This window comes from Pseudochaenichthys georgianus, chromosome 19, assembly GCF_902827115.2.
Source record: "Pseudochaenichthys georgianus chromosome 19, fPseGeo1.2, whole genome shotgun sequence".
NCBI lineage: Eukaryota > Metazoa > Chordata > Actinopteri > Perciformes > Channichthyidae > Pseudochaenichthys > Pseudochaenichthys georgianus.
This window is the reverse complement of record NC_047521.1, coordinates 169,427-190,848: the sequence shown is the minus strand read 5'-3', so window position 1 is coordinate 190,848 and position 21,422 is coordinate 169,427. Positions and strand designations below refer to the sequence as shown.

Here is a 21,422-nt window from a genome sequence, read left to right as displayed (position 1 = left end):
GTCATTGCTAGCTGCAATGATCAGATCATCGACCCAGATGATTATTATCACCTTTCCACCTTCGGTCTCTTTGGCATAGACACAGTGGTCTGCAGGGTTCTGTGCAAAATCGCCTTCAGTTAAACAATCGTGCAAAATCCTGTTCCAATTTCTACCGGATTGTTTTAGACCATAAAGAGATTTTTCTAGCTTACACACTAGACCTTCCCCTCTTTCTTCATAACCCTCTGGTTGTTCGATATAGATTTCATAATCTATAGGAGCGTGTAAGTATGCTGTTTTTACATCCATCTGATGCAGTAGTCCTCCTGTGCTGCTTTCTGTAACAACACTCTTACACTCGTCAAGCTGGCCGTGGGGAAACAAGTCTCTCCATAGTCAATCCCCATCCTCTGGCCACACACCTTGCTTTGTACTTGTCCATTCCCTCAATATCACTTTTGATAGAGTAAACCCATTTGCCCTCCACTGTCTTTTTGCCTTTTGGCAGATTTGTCAGGGTAAATGTGTTGTTGTCGTTTAATGATCGGATTTCGTCATACATGGCTTTGACCCACTCTTTTGAGTCAGTTGACGTCATAGCCTCCTTAAATGTCTGTGGAATGCCACATACTGCTCTGCGATTTATCCTGTACGCCTGTTAAAACGTCTGTTACGTACTATGGCTGCTGTTTGGACTGCGTAGTTCCATAACTGTTTTTGGTAGCTGCATAGGCGGCGCATGAGGCTCAGGTTTGGGAAGGCTAAATCACTTTTTTTACCTGACGCTGCCCGCCTCCGGCGTCTATAGAAAATAGATCAACTCAGTGGAGTTTACATCTATCAAGTCATATTACAGGATAAAGGAAATACAGTTTAAACTGCCGTATGCAGAGAAGACGCCGACGTGTCGCACTTGTCATTCATATCACATCATCAATCAGATCATCGATCATATCATAATATATCATATATTTCCTTATCTGAGTCAGCTTCTCGAGCCATATCTGGCCGTGCAACACTTACTATGTCACATACTGTATGCCGAAGTATTATTTTAAGCAACACATTGGGTTGACGAAACACTCAACTCAAAGGTAATAATAAAGTCAGATCCACTCGTGTCTTAGTAGGGCAGTGATATCATAACACTGTTAATATACGCTTTCTAGACCCTCCAGAAAAACGCGATTCTGCGATCGCAGAATTTACCGCATAATCAGCAAAATGGCGCAGATTTTTAAAAGGCCGCATATTTATCAAAACGCCGCATAATCCCCGCATTTTTCCACACAAAGTTGAGAAAAAAAAAGTTAACTCCTCTTGACGTGAAGTGATGATGATGTTGACGCGACGTCATCAGCTCGCGCATCACAGAAGGTAAACAACACCGTAGAGTGAACGTGTAGAGCTCATACGAGAGAGAAAACACCAAGATGAAAAAATCTAATCCATCTCATTTACCGACGAACATCTCTGCTAAAGACCGGGCAAAGCAGTACCCCGATGTCTTGCACGAAAGTGGGGGGAAACTATTATGCACAGCTGGTCAGATAACGAACGAGTAAATGAAAACAGAATGAGGCGGAGAAGTGTGTGTGTGTGTGTGTGTGTGTGTGTGTGTGTGTGTGTGTGTGTGTGTGTGTGTGTGTGTGTGTGTGTGTGTGTGTGTGTGTGTGTGTGTGTGTGTGTGTGTGTGTGTGTGTGTGTGTGTGTGTGTGTGAGAGAGAGAGAGAGAGAGTGTGATTAAAATAGCCCAATTGCTTTTACAATAAATACACATTGAATGTGTTTAATTGAATAGTAAAGGGGTTTAACGTTAGTGGCAGGTTGTGTGTGAGAGAGAATAAATAAATAAGACAGCCCAATATTTATTTTTTCCGCATATTTCGCAACTCCCCGCAATTTCACCGCATAAAATCACATAAAACCCTGCATGTTTGATCGCATAATCAAGGATTTTAGCCCGCATAATCAAGGATTTTTGCCCGCGTTTTTCTGGAGGGTCTAGCTTTCAAACACTCGGTAGTTTATTTATTTTTTAACCAGTTGTTCTATATTCACCTTGCAGGTGCAACTATGTGGCTTGTATCCTGGATTATATGTTTATGTTGGTGCATTCACACCATTGTATATAAATGGATGTAGGGTCCGTGACGTCACCCATAGGATTCTGCAGAGTTGCCGTGAAGCCCTTAGTAGGCGGAGTCGGCCAGTAACGGCTCGACAGTGACGTCAGAGTTCAACTCCCGCCTGCTCCAAATAAGGGCAAAGAGGCGGAGCCGAGGCGGGACCTGCTGCCACTGAGCTGGAAGTTCCAGAGCTAGCTGAAGCGACCAAGCTAAGCTAACATGCTCCCCATCTGCACACTGCCGTCGCATTTTACGTTTCTAAGGTAAGCGGACATGAAACTATTCAGCAAAACTATAAATAATACGTTTTTGAGTTTTTAGCTTAATACTTCAGAATCTTAAAACCCCTTAATGTTTGTATGCAATTGTGCTAAATTCAACACTGGAATCAAGCAAATATTAATATGTTTGCATGACATTAGTTATTTGTATTTTGATATCACTTAACTACACGTTTAATACATTTAAGTCAAGCTAAGGTACATGTGATGGTAGCTAGTTAGTGCTCTTACCTGTGAGGCCTCCTCCAAACAGCATAATAACCAGACTGTGGCTGCGGCCCCACGAGGACGAATTCGGTCGTTTGCGTTACTATTTAGTGTCATATAGACCGTTCGGCCACACGAGGACGACCGAATATGGCACTAAACTACTGAGGAAACGACAACGGGTCCCAAGGTGGATAGAAATGCATACGCCACTCTCTGGGGGGTCAAACAGCTCCGTGTGTGCGCCCTATACGGACATTTTCAGATCACTGATAGTGATTGCGCAATAGCCCCGCCTCTCCCCACCTCTTCTGCTCACCTCCGCTTACCCCGCGCGAGTGCTGAAGTGTTTCGCCACCAACAACAACAACAATGGCGGATCGCAGAGTTGCTATCGTGCTCCGGACGCTATTGACCATGCTACAGTTGTTTGTGCAACATCTACAGCAATAATGATGAGGCAATAGCCCCGCCTCTCCCCACCTCTGCTGCTCACCCCCACGTCAAAGTAAACTGCACCCTGAATTCAGATTATTTATCTTTCTCTCGCGAGTGAAGTCTAATCTGACAGGACGGAGACACGCAGCTCTGCTCACCTGCAGCTCCTCCCTCTGCAGCAAAACACACACTTCAAGTCAGATCATCACCCTTAGCTATTTTAATTACCTCTCAAACTCCCTAAACTAGTTATAAATATGTTTATTTTTATAGTCGGCCGGGTCACTGATTACTGGATGAGCTGCTGCATGAGACAGACACTGGCGCTGTCCGAAGAGAGGGAGGAAAAAGAGAGGCTCCATGTATTTTATCATTATATTATATAGAGTCGTTATTCATTTGTTTTAAAGCTCAATAAATAACAAAGAAGACCTTTGACCGGCACTTTTATAATTTTGTCCGGAAGATTTCAACTTTAATACACGCTGACTGGCGAAAAACTCTGCCCGGTTCCCTCGGCCCCCACCGCGGAGAATAAACAGAAGGGCAACCATGACAACCTTCTTCTTCACTGCTTTTGTGGAGGAAGTTACAGCGCCACCTACAGGCTCCTGCATATGTACTGCAGCTTCTCCAGTGGTTGGAGCTAAACGGAGCGGTCTCGTGTGGGCAGACACTATCCGGATAATTATTGCATGTGGACGGAAGCCGTTTGCGATTGCGTTTGCGTTAATCCTATGCGTTTAGCCGTTTTCTTCCTCGTGGGGCCGCAGCCTGTATCATTAAAACTAAGTACCAGATCTCGATCCTTGACTTTAGACAAACAATTCAAAAGACAACATGTATTTAAAGACCAATCTTTATTTGAATGTGCCTCTTAACCTGATATATTAGTTATACAGTAATAGTATTGACAATCTAAAAAAACTGAGCAACTCAACAGTCAACTTTATGTTTCTTATTGTCTAAAGCATTTATTATTTTCATTTCCCCCCTCTCATATTCAGTGTGGACGGATTGAGACAGCATGGTGTCCAGAGAGCAGCAGAGACTTCAGGGAGAAACCTCCGTGTGATGGACGTCCAGTCTGTTGGTTTGGAGAGGACTGAGGGTCTTTCCTCAGCGAGGAAGACCAGGCCTGATGGAGGAGCCCATGCTGGGCAAAGATGATACCAACTGCACAGGCCTAGTCTGTCACTTTATTTGACTAAATGTGTTTACTTATATACTTTAATAGGTTTACACCTTCTGTCCATATGTGCTTTTTATTTAAAACATTTGATTAACTTTTGGTTCACATTTCAATAAATTGTATTTGTATTTGCAATCCTTTCGTCCATTATTCTTACTGAAAATGTTAGATTACACATTCACATCCGACTGAAGATTGGCCCCATTTATTTGTGATGTTGCAAACTCTGCGGTACAAGGCACAAGTGATGTGAAGCTCATAAAGTGAGGCAAATAGAAATAATCAGCTGATGAAGTGTAGGTGCATTCGATCAGCTGACTGTTTTTACAATAAAAGTAGTTTCTTAGTGTACTGGTCTTAAAATCTCATAACATCAGCTTTTAATGTTCCTCTTGGATGTTCTTCTTGACCCTCAGAGAAGGAGAACATGTTGTGTCTTTCAGGCATGTCCTTTCCTAACAAAAATGACAGGAAATATAAAACATATTATTGCAGAACAAGTGTGTTATTTATGAAAGCAGTGTGTTTGTATGTTTAGGGGCTGTAGATATCATTATTTTGTAATTGTAATGTTTTTTTTTTCTTTCAACAGTGAGCTACAAAGACAATCAGAGAATGAACAGTATGAAGTTCATCAACATTGAAATATATGTTATTATCAAAATAATATTGAACTGTTATCAAAACGCAATGCAACTGTAGAAGCTTGCTCTGTTGTCTCACTGAAAGAATAACTTTTACCACGTTTTTACAGACAATATTGAGAGATAAATAGTAGCAGTTCTCACTATGTGTTAAATATCTTTGCCTTCAATACATTACATTAGAAAGCTGACAAAATCATAGTGCTTTTTGACATCTAAATGTAACTTTTTGCATGGAAAAAACCCTCAACTTAACTGATGTGTAGGTGATCTAGTATTTAGTATTGTTTAATGGAATGTATATCAGTGTATTCAAGTCAATACTTCATTCATTTAAACCAATATCTTTCTTGATTCTTTGTACAGTATGAAAAAAAGAGTCTTTGTACCTGTGCTGAAGTTCACTGCTGTGAGGATCATGATATGCCACACCTGTGAGGTGGGATGGATTATCTCGGCAAAGGAGAAGTGCTCACCATCACAGATTTTTTCAGATTTGTGAACAATATTTGAGAGAAATGGTTATTTTGTGTAAATAGAAAATGTTTTAGATCTTTGAGTTCATCTCATGAAAAATGGGAGCAAAAACAAAAGTGTTGCATTTATATTTTTGTTCAGTGTAATTTGCAAAAGTTAGATTCAAATTATTTATAAAAAGATTATCTAGTTATTGTTGTGCTTTAGTTTTGAAGGCGAACCTTTAAGACTTCCGGCGTTGTCATGATGTGTCTATGGTAGCTTGACACGAAGTTAAACGGATTACAGACGGAGGAGAGACACTCGATCGTGTGTCCAAAGTGAAACAGCCTTCCACTCTCAGTCCACTAATCTCTCAATTTAACCAAATGACAGTTTAACTCGTGCCCTGACTGGTAACTGAAACTCTTTATTCCAGATGCTTCCTGCTGAAGCATTCTGGCTGGTGCGCCACATCAGGACTCTGCCGTCCTCCCTGAGGTGTCCAGGGACTCAGTGGGTGCATCTCACTCTGTGGGTGCAACCGAGAATGTACACCCGCAATCCAAACTTTACATGGCATTCACGACTTTTATTTTGAAAGTCCGCCCAGGAAGCCCCGTCTGTTGTAGTTCTTCACGCCTGTGTGAATCTTACAGCTCTGTGTTTATAAATCCATCTGAGTGACATCAGCAGGGAGAAGGTTTGGCCAGACTCCCCTTTCTCTGCAGGATAAAAGCACGAGGAGCAGCCTGGAGGCTCTATTCTCCTCCTGCAGGAGCTCCATGCTGCTCGGCCTCTAACTGTCCATCTCCTGCCCGAGGAACAGCGCCGGATCCGGACAAAGGCTGAAGGAAGGGAAGGAGGCTGAGCGGCTCTCCTGCGTTATGTTGGGCAACAGAAAGAAGCCAGCTTCGGGGGGGAGGAACGGGGCCGGGACGTCCGAGGCTAAGGCCATCGACCCGCTGAGAAACCTGGGTGAGTTCCGCTGTAAACTGAATGTGTTCATTCGTTGGGACACAGTTATACCGATATATGGTGAGGGACCTCATCATCTCGGACATCCGACCTACCAATACCTGCCGTTATCTTCACCCCTCACACTGGGATGAGCAGGGAATATTTGAAATAAACTTTGAGATTAAAGCATCATAATATTATTATTAATAATGATAATGATAATAATAAAATATTAATAATGCATTACAAAATAAAAATCATAATAGGAAACGCTATTTAAAGAGCCTGTGACACGAGTTTCCCCCATCATCCAAACCCATCAATTTGAGTAAATATTGTCCCCTTGAAAACCGTTACTCAACTGATTTTGGATATTTGTACTTTGATAAGCATTAATCTGCCCTTCAATGTTGACCATTTTCTGGATCTTCTCGGGGATTCTTCAAGTCCCGCCAAATGATGTGTGACGTCATTGCGGGCACAGCGCTCCAGCTGCACCGTTCAGGATCCCAGTTTCTGCATGTAAACCTGATGTAAATGCACGACGGCGCACACAGCAGCAAGCTATGACAGCGATGACAGTTTAATTTTGAACGTGTCTGAGAGCTCATATGAGGCTGAAGGATCGGTTTATGTTGTATCTGTTAGAAGTTTAGGAATGAGGTGCGTCAATATGGGCGATCATACGGTCATGTAGCCAGTGGTGGAATGGGACTAAAAATCATCCCGGGACTCTCGACCGGCCCACTTCGGTACCGCTAGTAAATTGTCAACGGGGGGAGTGGGGATGTCAGGGGCGGCGGGTGCTGTAGATAGTAAATGTAAATATGTAAATATTTGTGTCACTGCATCCTGGTAAAATACAAATATAATGTATAATGTCTGTGTCTTTGACATTAGCGCTGCTAGCCACCTGTGCTCTGTACTACGAAGCCAGTTCAACATACCCTGGATATGTTTGAGTAACAAACTAACTAACAACAACAAACTAACAAACGAGATCTCGCTAAGCGGTCCTACGACGCTGGTTATCAACTCGGTAAATCAAGCCAGGGTTTCTCTCTCCAGCTGAGAGCGCGTTCACGTCTAAGACACGAGTGGATCTGACTTTAATTACATTTGTCTCGAGTGTTTCGTCAACATAATGTGTTGCTTAAAATAATACTTCTGCATACAGTATGTGACACTGTAAGTGTTGCACGGCCAGATACGGCTCGAGAAGCTGACTCAGATAAGAAAATATATGATATGATCGATGGTCTGATTGATGATGTAATATGAATGATAAGTGCGACACAGGGCCGGCCCTCGGCATAGGCAGTATAGGCGAATGCTAAGGGCGCATCAACCCATAGGGGGCGCCGAAAATTGAAAAAAAAAAGAAAGTTAGAAATAAAAAAAAATTATATTTTTTTTATTTCATAACACAATTTCCCGATTTTGGATCAACAAAGTACATCTTTTTATCTTATACTAACAGAACTACGCCTATATTGCGTACAGCACCCATAAACTATGGCACACCCCCCCCCCCAAAATCAAGTTGAACTGCCCCAGTCCCAGTAAAAACCAAAGGTTTATGTGAAATTGTTCTTTTTTTTAAATAATGGTTTTAGTGTGCAATTATAGGTTTTAATTTTGTATTTGTATTCATTTAAAATAAATCAAACTCCCAAAAAACGTACACAGCTTCTGTGTGCTTTTATTAACATTGGAATTTACTGTGTAAGCGGCCGCGAGGGGGAGAGCTTTAGAGAGCTCTCTCCTGAAAGACTGAGAGGCTCTGATAACCTCAGCTCAGTGAGGTAAAGGCACACCTTTATATGATCATTATAGTTATAAGAAAATAAGAGAACAGGTGAAAAACAGGTATAAAATACTGACAGTACAAAACAGTTGTTATTAATAAACAAGAATACAGTTTGAAAGGAGAGTGATTTGTAAAATATCCATAAAGAAAAAGAAAATCTGCTTACAGTTCTGTTTCATATGGGTGTTGAGATAGGTATCCATAGATCTCCTAATGTTGCTCTCAAAGTGCACCAGATTGATGCTTTTAACTTCAATATTAAAAAAAAGGGGGGGGGGGGGGGGGGCGCCAGCTAAAATCTTGCCTAGGGCGGCAAATTGGTCAGGGCCCTGGTGCGACACGTCGGCGTCTTCTCTGCATACGGCAGTTTAAACTGTATTTCCTTTATCTTGTAATATGACTTGAGAGATTTAAACTCCGCACACTGAGTTGATCTCTTTTCTATAGACGCCGGAGGCGGGCAGCGTCAGGTAAAAAAAGTGATTTAGCCTTCTCAAACCTGAGCCTCAGGCGCCGCCTATGCAATAGTATGAAGCTGCAGCGTCGGAGACAGCAGTTACAGAACCGCACACACAGGTCCCGCGTCACGACCGCACACACAGGTCCCGCGTCACGTGACGGAGCACGTGACGGGATCCCGCGTGACGGCGGCACGTGACGGTGAGGGAGCACGTGACGGTCAACGCACGTTCACATGAATGTTTATATATATATTCTGTTAATTTAGTTGAGAATTTCAAAAATATAGTCTTTTATGTCTTTTATATGTATATTAAACAACACTGTTAATTTAGTTTTGGGTATGTTTATAATTCTCGTTTCATTATTATTCAAAAGAAAACAACACTGTTAAACACTGTTCCTTCTACAGTATCATAATTCTCGTTTCATTATTATTCAAAAGAAAACAACACTGTTAAACACTGTTCCTTCTACAGTATCATAATTCTCGTTTCATTATTATTATTAATAAATCAAAGGTGTCTTCGAAGAGGTGCTAGATTACTGAAAAACAACTGTTAGTGTGTTCATGCACCAGCCTGCAAAAGATAAACAAGCAGTTTGACCGAGAGGCATTTCAGTTCAGAATACATTTTTATTTACTTTTATTGCGGGGTCTGCTGTTTCTTCACTGGGGGTGAGGCGGGGTCTGCTGTTCCCTCTCGAGGGAGATAACCTGTCGTGGCACTCTGAATATTGGCTGAAGGGTTCCCTGCAGCAAGCTTCTGGCCTCCAGAGTCCAGAAGGCAAACCTTTGGCCATGCCTTTGAAACAATAAGAACAAGACGTAATCTAAAGTATTGCATAGGCTAAGGCATTGGTGCACAATTGATATGCATTAATAATCTCAACAATAACTGACTAAAACACCTCATGCAATATTACACAACATGTCAAAATGATGACACTGTCTGATAAACGGTAAACAGGCAGTCAGCACAGTAAAGATTATTTACAATGAATTAAAATTGTAATACAATGACTATTAAAGAAGCATTTACACTGAAGACAGAACTTAGGCTACTGCTGATTTAATGTAGTGGACATATTGACATTCTTTTGTCATCCGTCAAAGTTTAATTCATTAGCTGACTATAATTAATCATTAGGGTTGGAAAGTTTACTTTTTAGGTTACAGATGAGTAATTACCCTGTTAAATTGTAATACGTAATGTATCTTGACTATGTAACTATTTGTATTGAAATTCTAATGTTAATTAGGTTATTTTATGTTTTTTGTGAGTCACTTTGGATAAAAGCCTCTGTCAAATAACATAACCATAACATACAGTTTCATTAAACAAATAAACAAAATGGTTAACAGTTGGTTTTGCAGCGAGTCATCATAGGCTAACAGATTACATTTAGCACTTGTTGCTTGTATGGCTGTTCAATACAACAGAATAGTTGTTAACTTAAAAAAAAACATGATTCACATTACTCACACTCTTACTGTAATTAGTGATTCAATTACTCAACTATGACACCTAGTTGGGCTTGCCAAAATCACGCTAGTTTCATTAAACAAATGATCAAATATGCTAACGAAGCTAATGCTTTTGGTAATGCTTTTGCCGAAAGCTATAGCTAACGAATAGTTGTTTTTAGAAACTTTAATACGGTTAGAAGCTATCATAAGCAAACAGATGTGTGTTTGTATTGCCTTAACACATAGTTAATGTTAGCTAATCACACTTCATTTCAAGACACCGGAATTGTTATTAATGTTAAACAAATAAAACTGTAAAAGCACTTCACATTACTCACATTCTCTGCGTTGACGTTCACATTCATGTGAATGTGCTCCGCCACGTGCCGCCGTGACGCGGGACCTGTGTGTGCGGTTCTACAAGTGCGGTCCTGTAACTGCTGTCTCCGACGCTGCAGCTTCATGCTACTCCGCCTATGGGGGATGTGCTAGTGACTTATCCGACCGGCCCATCGGGATTCGTCCCGATGGCCAGTCCGCCACTGCACCCAGCCCACGTAAACTGTCAACGGGGGGAGCCTCGCTGCGGGGAAACGGTGGACCTAGTGTCCCGATCGGAGTGAGAATAATAATAATATTAATAATAATAATAATAATCCGTGCATTTTATCCATTAATTTCCTCAACATTGTGGTAAAAAAACCACACGTTTAATCCATGTTGTTGGTGTACTACAACTACAAAAAGCATCGGTTTGTTTTCTCATCAGGAAATGCAGACCTGCACAAACGATTTTTAATCATCATCCTCACGATCATTTAATGTATCATATGTTCGACGAATTGACATGAAACACTAATAAATGTAGTTTCATCCACTTGAGTTTACAACTACAAAAATAATCGATTTGTTTTTATATCACATCCGACGGGAGGAAATTCAGTAGCTCTCACTACCGATTTTTAATCCTAATGTAATCATCATCTTCACCACGATCATCCATGTTTATGTTCGCCGAATTGACATGATAGCACTGACAAATATGAATATACTGTAGTCAACTTCATTAAAACGTTATTAACGTGCCTAAACTCAGTAATTCACAATTTCTACGCATGACAACACACTTTGTCCGTGTTTGGCTCTCTCGCCGCACAGTGAAGCGTTCCCGCATTGACGTCACTTCCGGCTTCCCCCAAAACTTCAAAATGAGTCGAAGGAATTTCCCCGCGATGTTCGAAATTATTGATATTTAACGGAACGGTATCGCTTTTTCTTTTTTAAACTGACGGTTCGAGATTACTAGTAGCCCAATATTTCATTGCACAACAGTTGTTGGGATGCTGTCACAGGCTCTTTAAATAGCACAACATAACAGATGATTAGAACATTTACGATAAACCTTTAAAAAAAAAGACAATCAAAGGAAATAACGTAAAAAAGCTAAATAAGACAAGTCAAAGCCACCTTTAGAGAGAACGCTATGGTAAGCTTCTGATTTGCAGAACACTGTTGCAGAGTGAGGTGGAGTAGTGTAGTGTGGTTTTGACCTCAGGAAAAACCAAACGGTTAGAGTTTTGGAGTGTTTGCAAACTGAAACATGACACACATCTCATGGGGCTGCTCTGTGATACAAAAACACATTCAATTGTTTTAAAGGGAACCTATCATGCCAAATGCACTCTTGTTGTACGTCTTTTATACATGAATATGTGTCCCCGGTGTGTCAGGGAACTCATCAAGTGTCAGAAAATACAACCCTCTCTTTTTTCCTCTATACCCAAATCTCTAAAAACGGGGCTGCAACGGATCTGATACAGACTGATACAGATTTGAATTATTTTCTACGTCACAAAAGGGGTGCTCCGCTTAGTGGTCAATTCTCCACCTATCAGGGAGGTTGGGCCACGGCCGGCCATTGCCGCTCGAAAGCGCTGGAGACGCTGTAGTACATATGCCAGGCCTGTAAGTGGTGCTGTAGTCAGCCACAAAAGCAGGGAAGAAGACTCCCCTTGCATGGTTGCCCTTTTGTTTATTCTCCGCTGTGGCTCTTTTTCTCCCTCCCAGAGGCAAGCGTTTGCGCCTCCTGCTTTAAAACAAATGAATAAAGACTCTATATAATCATATGTAAGGGATAATGTGCAGCGACGCGGTCATTATATAATAATTTCGGTATGGGTACGTATACCGTTACACCCCTACTGAATATAGTACTCTCAAAACTCATTTCATTTAGTAATGTTTAGGGAGACAAATCAAAACTCAGGTGAACTAAAGTTGATGTAAAGTGGGAGGAAGTGACTGAGAATGAAGAGCTACAAAGTGAAGATGTGGTGGATGGAGGGGTTAAATAAGAACTTTCCACCACGTATTCAGTCTCAAACTGAAAGTCAATGTTAACTGATTGTAACTTTCAACATGACAATTTATTTGAACCCAAACCACAATCCTTTTCAAAAGCTAACCAAGTATGTTTGTTTCAACTAACATAACCATGTGTTTAAAACTGCTAACATTTCACAGCTTGTAAAATGTTGCTCTCCAACAGTTTTACATATGATCCTTCACTCAGCATGAAAACCCTCCATAGTGTGGCCCGTCTGCATGCATGCAGCAGCAGCATCACTGAGTGTAGATGTCAGAGAAAAGCCTGGTAACCCTCACACAGTGTTTACAGTGTACATGTAGTATCGCTCATTAGTTAGAGCTGCCTTGAAGGTTGGAGACCACTCTGGCCAATGTGGACTGTCACAGGGTTGAATCTGGCTTACCTGTGCATCGCTCTGTTCTTTACTGTGGCTTTCATTCCGACACTATAGTCCTGGGTGTTTGCAACTGTGATCAAATACTGCCTCAATCTTGTAATACACGAAGGATGGGTACAGAATCAAATGTTCAAAATAGAAAGGAGAAACACAGCTTTGTAGAGATCAATTTATTATATTGAGCTATACTATACTGTGAAAATAAAGTTCATAGGTGAATTCAATGTTGTTGTAGAATCTTTTGATTGTACTCTTTCCAGAATACTGTTGTCCATTTCATTTTAAACTTGTATGTTAAAGGCTACATTTGAAGGCACATAGCCAGGTAGAACCTGCAACCTGCCCCGAATACTTTAAGTATTTATACTCCAATACTTAATACTTCAGTACTTTTCACTTCACTACATATTTGTTACATGTGAATTTGTAGATTCTTTAAGGTCACTTTAAGGAGGTCAATCTGTTTCTGCGTGACACAAAAACAAACACACACCCACTGAACTTTTCCCACTGCCGCAGCCCTGCTCACCTCACTTATGGCGCGTTTCCACTGCAGCGGGTAGCTCGCTTTAAGCGTGCCGAGCCGTGCGGGGCCTGTTTTTGGTTGCGTTTCCTCTTGGCCTAGTACCGGCTGGCGGGTCCTAATTCACAGTTTTTCTGGCCCCATAAAATCGTGGATCTAGGGTAGGGCTGCAACAAACGACTAATTTGATAATCGATTAATCTATCGATTAATGAAACGATTAATCGACTATTCGGACTATTATGCCTTGCACAATTTCTCAAACGCTCTTATTTATCAACTTTTAGATGTAGCTTGAGGTTGTTTTAGGCATGTGGAAACTAACAATGAAGACAATAAAGATGAATACTTGATTCAAAAATACATATATTATTAAATTAACTAAACACATTTTGAACAAAATTAACATTGCTTTTTATTTAAATTAAATAAATAATATTTCACATCAAAAGAAACAACAGTGTTTTAAAGATTGAATTAAATAATGTGATAACAGAACTGTAAACAGAATAGCTGAAACTTTAACAAAATAAATAACTCAGTTACCTCTCATCATTAATCCATGTTTGTATAATTGAGTTAACTCCGTGTGTTGCTGCTAGCATACAGAACACCTGACGTGGAAACGTTACTCGTGGAGGGGGCTACAGAGCTGCTAGAAAGACAGTGGAACCCGGTGCATTTCTCCGTCTGAATGTGGAGCACTTTTGCTAAATGTTTAGACAAATTGCTCGTGTTACCGCCCTTATATGCTAAACTCTTATTGCACTTTTGGCAACGAGCATTGTCCACATCGAGACGGGTAAAGTTTAACCTCGGAGCGCGTTCTCTCCTCCATCTCCTCCGTGTGTTGCTGCATGTAGCAGCTGCGTGTGTAAACTGCCCCGCCCCCTCGCACACAGACGGGGGAGAGAGATCTCGTCTGACCGAAAATACATCATAGACGCATTTGTTTGTCTTTTTGCATATTAGAAACTAGTTGGCGACACTAAGACTGCGATATAATGTTTTTGTAGCAATAATACATGACATATATTTTTGAAATGTCTCCAGTACCGATACAAAGACCAATAACGTTGGAGCTTAACAGCGCGTAAAACACACGTGATGACGTCACCAACGAATCGACGACTGAATTAGTTGGCAACTAATTTGGTAATCGATTTTAATCGATTAAGTCGATAAATTGTTGCACCCCTATTCTAGGTCCAGGAACAACCAGGCTGAGTCGGGCTGAGTATGCTAAACTAGAGAGAGAATCGCTGGCAAGGGGGCTACAACTACAACAAGATGAACATATTTGACCGTGATTTAATTGTAATACATGTTTCAAAATGATGCCGAAGTAACGACACACTGATACGGGTTAGTAAAAACCATGAATTAATGCTTTGACGAGTCTGCAGACAGACGGCAGGCGAAAAAAACCTTTTCAAATGCGTGTTTTCTAAATGGAGCTTGGCTAAGCTAACGTTATATATGCTCCGACCGTCCACACTCACAACAACGGCCTACAGACATAAATAAAGCAGCGACTGTATTCACCATGACACAGGCAGTCTGTGGTTTGTACTTGTTTAACTTTTGTCTAGTTTCTGAACAGATATGAAGAGCTGTGAGCTCTGAGTGCTAAGAGCTAACGGCTGTGTTGTTTTTCTGGGGCTCTCATTGAAGATGACGTCACGGCTCCGCCTAAACTGTAATGGAAGCGCAGCATTAAAGTGAGCCGGGCCTAATAAGGCCTAACCAAACCGAGCTCAAAAGAGAGTACCAGAATGTGTACTTTATGTTAGTATTTCAAAAAATCAAAAGATTTTTCAGCATGTCAACTCTTTCACTTGTGGGGAAATTGCAGGATTGGCTCCAGGTCGCCCTTTTTATTTACTACAAGACAAATGTGCCTTTTTATTTCATACAGTTCAATTTGGATTGAGACAGGGAAATAATCTAAACCTCACGCGTGGCGTCAAGGGGAGCGTGTATGTAATTGCATTGCAAATACTGACTTGAGCCCCACCACTGTATGGGTTAGCCCTACCATAGATTACCCAACACAAATACTCTGGAGTCGCCACTGCCGACCCGTATTGCGCATGCGCAGATCTAAGATCCAGTAGAAATGATAAAAAGTAAAAGTCTGCTGCTTATTGTTCTACTAGGCCAACATAGAGTCAAAGAGTATATGAGAGTGAGAGTGTGTTAATTAATATATTTGGCAGTTTGGAGTGAGTCTGTAGATTTGTTTGTGTGTGTGTGTTTCATGCATAGGCCTCTCACGATAATTAATTTTGTTGGATACATTTTCCCGGAAATTATTGCGATAAACGATAATATTGTCGGCACCGTTGTATGACCATTTTAGACCACTGACATAATGATAATATATAATAGTAATTCAAGTACATCCTCATGTAAATGGCAATTTATCGAGTTCATTTTTATTTATTGTACGATAAGTCAATTAATTGTTTATCGCGACAGGCACACAATAAAACAGTGGAATTAAACATGTGAATGAAACTGTGTGCCCTTTATAGTCTGTGTCCAATATTGTGTATTTGTATATATTGTATATATATCCTATATATATGCTAAGGTCCCGCTGCTGACACGATAGCAGTCATTTCGTGCGCATGTGTAATTAAACCCATGATATCAAAATCTCACTCCAGCCAGGTGCCCAAATTGGGCAACCTTGGCTAATGTTTAGCAAAATATTAAAAGTGAGGCTATTACAGTAGACCTAACGTTAGTCTAGTATCCTCACTTCTAATATTTTGCTAAACATTTGGAAGATACATGTTAGCTAGCTAATGAGCTTCACATATCAACCTGAAAAACTGCGAGGCTCCACTCGCAGTCCCCCCCTCCTCCCTCCTCCGCAGCACTCCGCTGCGAGACGCTGCACGCACCCCCAACTCTGATGTAACTGATATAATTGGATTTTAAGATCGTGGTGTTTTTGCAACTTCGGCTTTCAACTGACTTAAGGCCCTGACACACCAGGCCGAAATCGGCCATTTTCGTTAGTCGGACGACGAAGCGTGCCCTGTCGCCCAAACACAATTTGGTGTGTCCCGCACAGGGTTGGGAGGGTTACTTTGTAAATGTAATCAGTTACTGATTACTGATTACATGGCTCTGAAAGTAATCCGAATACAGTTACAGTTACGTGCCTTAAAAAAGTAACGTAATCAGATTACTTTTAGATTACTTTTGGATTACTTTCTTTTTCCTGGGTATTTTTTGTTGAACAGGGGACACAAAAAGCAAAAGGAAACTGAACGTGTTTTTACTGTTTTAATGGCGTATCAAGAGCACACTGAAACATCACATCTGAAACGATGTAACAACATAATACACGTTTTGGGGATGCAGCTTGGGATGTGAGGAGTGAGGGACACGGCTTAGAACGGGCGTGTCGCCTTCTGTCCTGCCAGTGTTGGCAGGACATGAATTAAAATGTCGAACTCGGACTTCATTTTAAGGACATTTCGGCCAGGGGTGTAGAGCTATATTTGTTTAAGCACCGGATTGGCAAAACAGGAGAGTGTGCACCAGTCTGCCTTGATCTATGAATTCATGTCTGTGACTCTCACGGTATCTGCTGCCCACAGCTGCTTTATAGAAGGAACACCTCCTTCACTTCATGACCTCTCTGCAGCACCAGGAGGCAGCGGGAGGGTTAACTCCACCTCTGAGAAGACGAGCGTGCTGCGCAGTGCCTTTCACGCACCGCCTTTCACGCACCGCCTTTCACGCACCGCCTTCACTGTGTGTACCTTCAGAAATAATCATTAGTAAGGCTAAAGAGCGACCGCAGGCTGATGTGTTTTAACCACACACACCTATACACACACACACGCGATTTAAACGCAGACTTTTGTTCCTCCATGTTTCGTTGTTATCGTTTCACTGAGCGAGCGGACCCGCGATTTTTTTTCAAACGCTTTTTTGGTCCATCTGCGGCGGCTCTGATGATTCGAATCGGCTGTACCTACTAGTAATTAATATTACATGTTGAGAGGAAATCTTTCCACCAATAGTTCCAATAAGTAATCCAAAATGTATTCACTTCAGGTTTACGAAAGTAACTGTAATCAGATTACTCGTTTTTCAAATGTAACGCGAGCTGAATAGTTACTTGAATTTTGTATTCTGATTACGTAACGCCGTTACATGTATTCCGTTACAACCCGACCCTGGTCCCGCACAACATGTTGAATCGGCCGTGCGTCGGCCACAGGCTGTCGGACAAAAAAATCACTCTGATTTTCACTCAGCACCCGACTCAGCAGTATCTGTGAAGGTGCTTGAAGGCAACGTTACAGAGTACTTTATAAATTCCTTTTTGCAGCTAAAACGAACCTTCTGTTATGAAGTGCACGTACACGTCCCACCGTCCGGGACGTGTTATTTACAATATCGGACAAGTAGATCTTTCAATTGACTTGTCCGGCAGACAAGTGACGTTTTTCGGCCTGATTTATTGACAAATTATTGATACATTCAGTTTACAAAAGGCAGAACTCATTCGCAAATTGTACGTGTCCGCCATTGTTCGTTCAGAAGTGTTAGTTTCGGTTCTGCTTGTCGATTCCTAAGGAAATGCATCTCGCCACTTTCTGTACAGTTAGACGGGGGTGGGGCGGAGCGGGGTGGGAAGTGTAGCACGGTGGCCGGGTTGGGAAGCAAAACTCTGTTCCGAGTAGGAACAAATAACAATTGTCCGGTACCGGGATTAATAAGAGTTGTGAGGACAGGAGGCGAGCAGAGCCCCGCGGACCGCAGCTCTCTCTCTCTCTCTCCGTATCAGCTGATCGCTGCACGGTGCAGCTCAGCGTCTCTCTCTCTCTACACACAGCGGATCCGCTGCCCGTTTAACAGCCTCATCTTTCTCAAACTTTCTTATGTTCTTTCTCTAACACGTAATGAAGGTTATTAAGCGTTTTAGCTCCTATGTTGTTAATATTGACCGCCATTTCCTTTATGAAGTGAAGCAGCCTCCCTGTCTGTCCTCGCGCTGTCCTCACATCCCCGGACCCCCAGACTCGGAGGAGCACAGGGATGTCAGAATTGTTTATGAAGCAGGGTATAGAAAGTACATTATTGAAATGAAAATACTATTTATTTACTTTACTTTACAAACAGTGAGCAGAGCAGCTGCAGCATGTGCACTGCAGGACATGTGTAAGCGTGCAAGCGTCTTTGAGCTGTAGAAAAGCGCTAGGCCTATAGGCTATAAATATAATGTATTATTATTATTAGGTTATGTCCTATGTGTTGGACATGTGTGGTTGGACTCTGTCTCACAGGCAGGCTGCAGTGTAACATCAGAGGAGACTGGGCCAATTGTACATTCTCAAACTGCACCACTTAGAACTAACTAAACAATGCAGAGATTATTTTTATATAATTGTATTCAATAACCGTAAGAAATGAAACAGTATGAAGTGATTTGGAATACAGATTTGACTTAATGTTTTCATAAATACATTTTTCTCCCAGTTTGACTTATGTTGACCCTCTCAAAGAACCGGAATCAAGAACCAAAAATAACCGGAATTAAAAAGCAGAACCGGAATCGTTAAAATCCAAACGATACCCAACCCTATGTGTGATGCAGTCAAATCTTACCACTCACTTAAAATGTAAAATACGATGACGAAGAAGAAGATTCCAGTGGCCCCAATTTTTGTCCATTCTGGACGAGTGAAAAATGTATTCGGACAAGTAAAGTGCCAAACTCACTTGTCCATGGACAAGTACTCTCTAAAAACTTTTTCTCACACTGTGAACAAATCCTATCCCTCAAGGTTCAAAGTTTCTTTTGTCCTACGAACATAGCTACAGTGTAGTTATGCCGATGAAAATCTTAGGTCACAGGCTTCTCCAACAGTGTAACACAATAACACAGCTAAAGAGAAAAATATAGTGTAAGTAAATAGTAAATACAAAAAGAAAAATTGTTTAAAAAAGTGAAATAGTGCAATAAGAGTCTATATGCAAGTTATTGGAATGATATATTAGAGAAATAGAGAAATAATTACTAAGTAGCAGATGAATGTTATGGATGCTGTTTAGTTAGATGTTGTTTCAGCAGTTCAGATGTTTAGCAGTCTTATTGCCTGTGTTATGAAACTGTCTCTGAATCTGGTGGTTTTAGTCCGGATACTGCGGTACTGCCTGACAGAACAGTTTGTGGCTGGGGTGATGGGGGTCTTTTATAATCTATTTATAATATAAGGGATTTCTTCCTGAGCCGCTGGGAGTATAGGTCCTCCATGGAGGGCAGCTCCGTCCTGTTGATGTGCTGTGCAGTTTTCACCACCCTCTGTAAAGCCTTACGATTGAGGGCGGTGCAGCTGCCGTACCAGGCCGTGATGCAGCCAGTCAGGATACTCTCTATGGTGCACCTGTAGAAGTTGCAGAGTATCCTGGAGTCCATATTGAACCTCCTCAGCCTGCGGAGGAAGAAGAGCCGCTAGGTTTGCACGATATTGAAAAAAACTGACATTGCGATTTCCCCCCCCCCCTGCGATATATATTGCGATATGAAAACATACAGGAATCCTCTCCTTTCTTGAACTTTAATGCTATACAATTTAAAAACTATATTTAACCGGATGAAGGATTTTAGTCACGGACATCTGGATCTTAAGTTATCAGAGCACCAAGCTGAGCTAGCTCTGTTAGCAGCACCGAACTGCCCTGGAGAAACACATGAAACTACTTTATTCAGTGTTTTTACCTTTAATCTGCTTTGGAGATTTGATTGTGATGGTGGTTTGCTGTGCATGCAGAGCCTGCATGTCACTCATTCAAGTACCCCTGACATGAGAGCCGTGCAAGTTTTCCTTTTGTAGCAAGCAGCAAAATAATTGTAACATGACGTGTTTGAGTTAATTTGCCTACTTAATATCGCAAGAAATATTTTAAAAAACGTCACGTCCTGCGTGCGCATATCGCGATTATCGTCACGACACGATATATCGTGCAGCCCTAAGAGCCGCTGTCGATGGCGGTAATGTGAAGAGTCCATGTCAGGTCCTCAGTGATGTGGTGTGGACATATATAAAGTACAGATATAAACATTGTTCGGATAAATCCAAAGGGCCTCACACAGCACATTTTAAGCAACTCCTCTCAGGAAACTAGAGATAAGACAAATTCCTAACATTCTGCTCACTACCACTACTCCATGGCCATTGATCAGATTGTTGTTTTTGTTTTCAAACCAATAATGGCAAGCATTTATTATAAACCCTAATGCCTTTATTTTGTTCTGCTAAGCCAAGGTTATTGCAAAAAACACCACAAACATGAGGATATTTTTTTAACACTCATCAAAAAAAGCTAATACATGGATTTAGCTAAAATGCGAACTATTCCATGAAAATAGATGACATTTATGTGTGCAACTTTACGAGTGTGTTTAAAACAATTCAACCTCTATTCTGCTCCAGATAAAAACATTTACCAAAAACTGAAATGTGTTTTGTGTGCTTTTGACAAAAGCACACAAAACACATTTCAGTTTTTTTGTGATTGACCAAAGCTGTTGAAGAGACTTGAAATATATATTTATGATTTAATAATAGTGATACATGAGACTTGTATAGCGCTTTTCAGGAAACTCAAAGACGCTTTGACAGGGAATGAAAAAAACAACCAAAAAACAAAACAAAGAAAAATACAAAAAGAGATAAACAAAACAGAACATGGGGGGGATGGTGGTCAGTGGTTGAATGCAGTGTTGCACAGGTGGGTTTTGAGCAGGGACGTGCACAGACATTTGGAGGGGCTATCTCTAAACTGGAAAAAGGGCCTTTTGAAAATTCTAACATAAACTCATAAAATAAAAACACAACACTGTCATTGCAAGTGACACTCTGTTGACTTTTATGTCCAACTGCTAAATTCGTTATTTGTGGTCCATATCTCAGTAAAATATCTAATGTTAGTAACTATTAAAGAAACAATGGGGACAATTCTGTTTTAATGTAGTTTTACCGTTGTTACTGCTGTGCAGACATAGGCTACTGATAACCATGGGCGGCGCCAGGATGTGTTTGCTGCAGTAGCTTTGCAGTTACTATATGACA

General features: G+C 41.2%; 1 protein-coding gene across 1 annotated transcript in view; it reads left to right on the top strand.

The window, feature by feature from the left end:
* The first annotated feature begins 5,953 nt into the window (after positions 1 to 5,953).
* The window catches only part of LOC117464329 (1-phosphatidylinositol 4,5-bisphosphate phosphodiesterase delta-3-A-like), a 65,339-nt gene continuing 49,870 nt past the window's right edge, over positions 5,954 to 21,422 (top strand). The window contains exon 1 of the mRNA XM_034106697.2: positions 5,954 to 6,307. Within this exon, the coding sequence (XP_033962588.1) occupies positions 6,217 to 6,307 (91 nt within the window). The 5' untranslated portion in view covers positions 5,954 to 6,216. The remainder of the gene's footprint in view (positions 6,308 to 21,422) is intronic.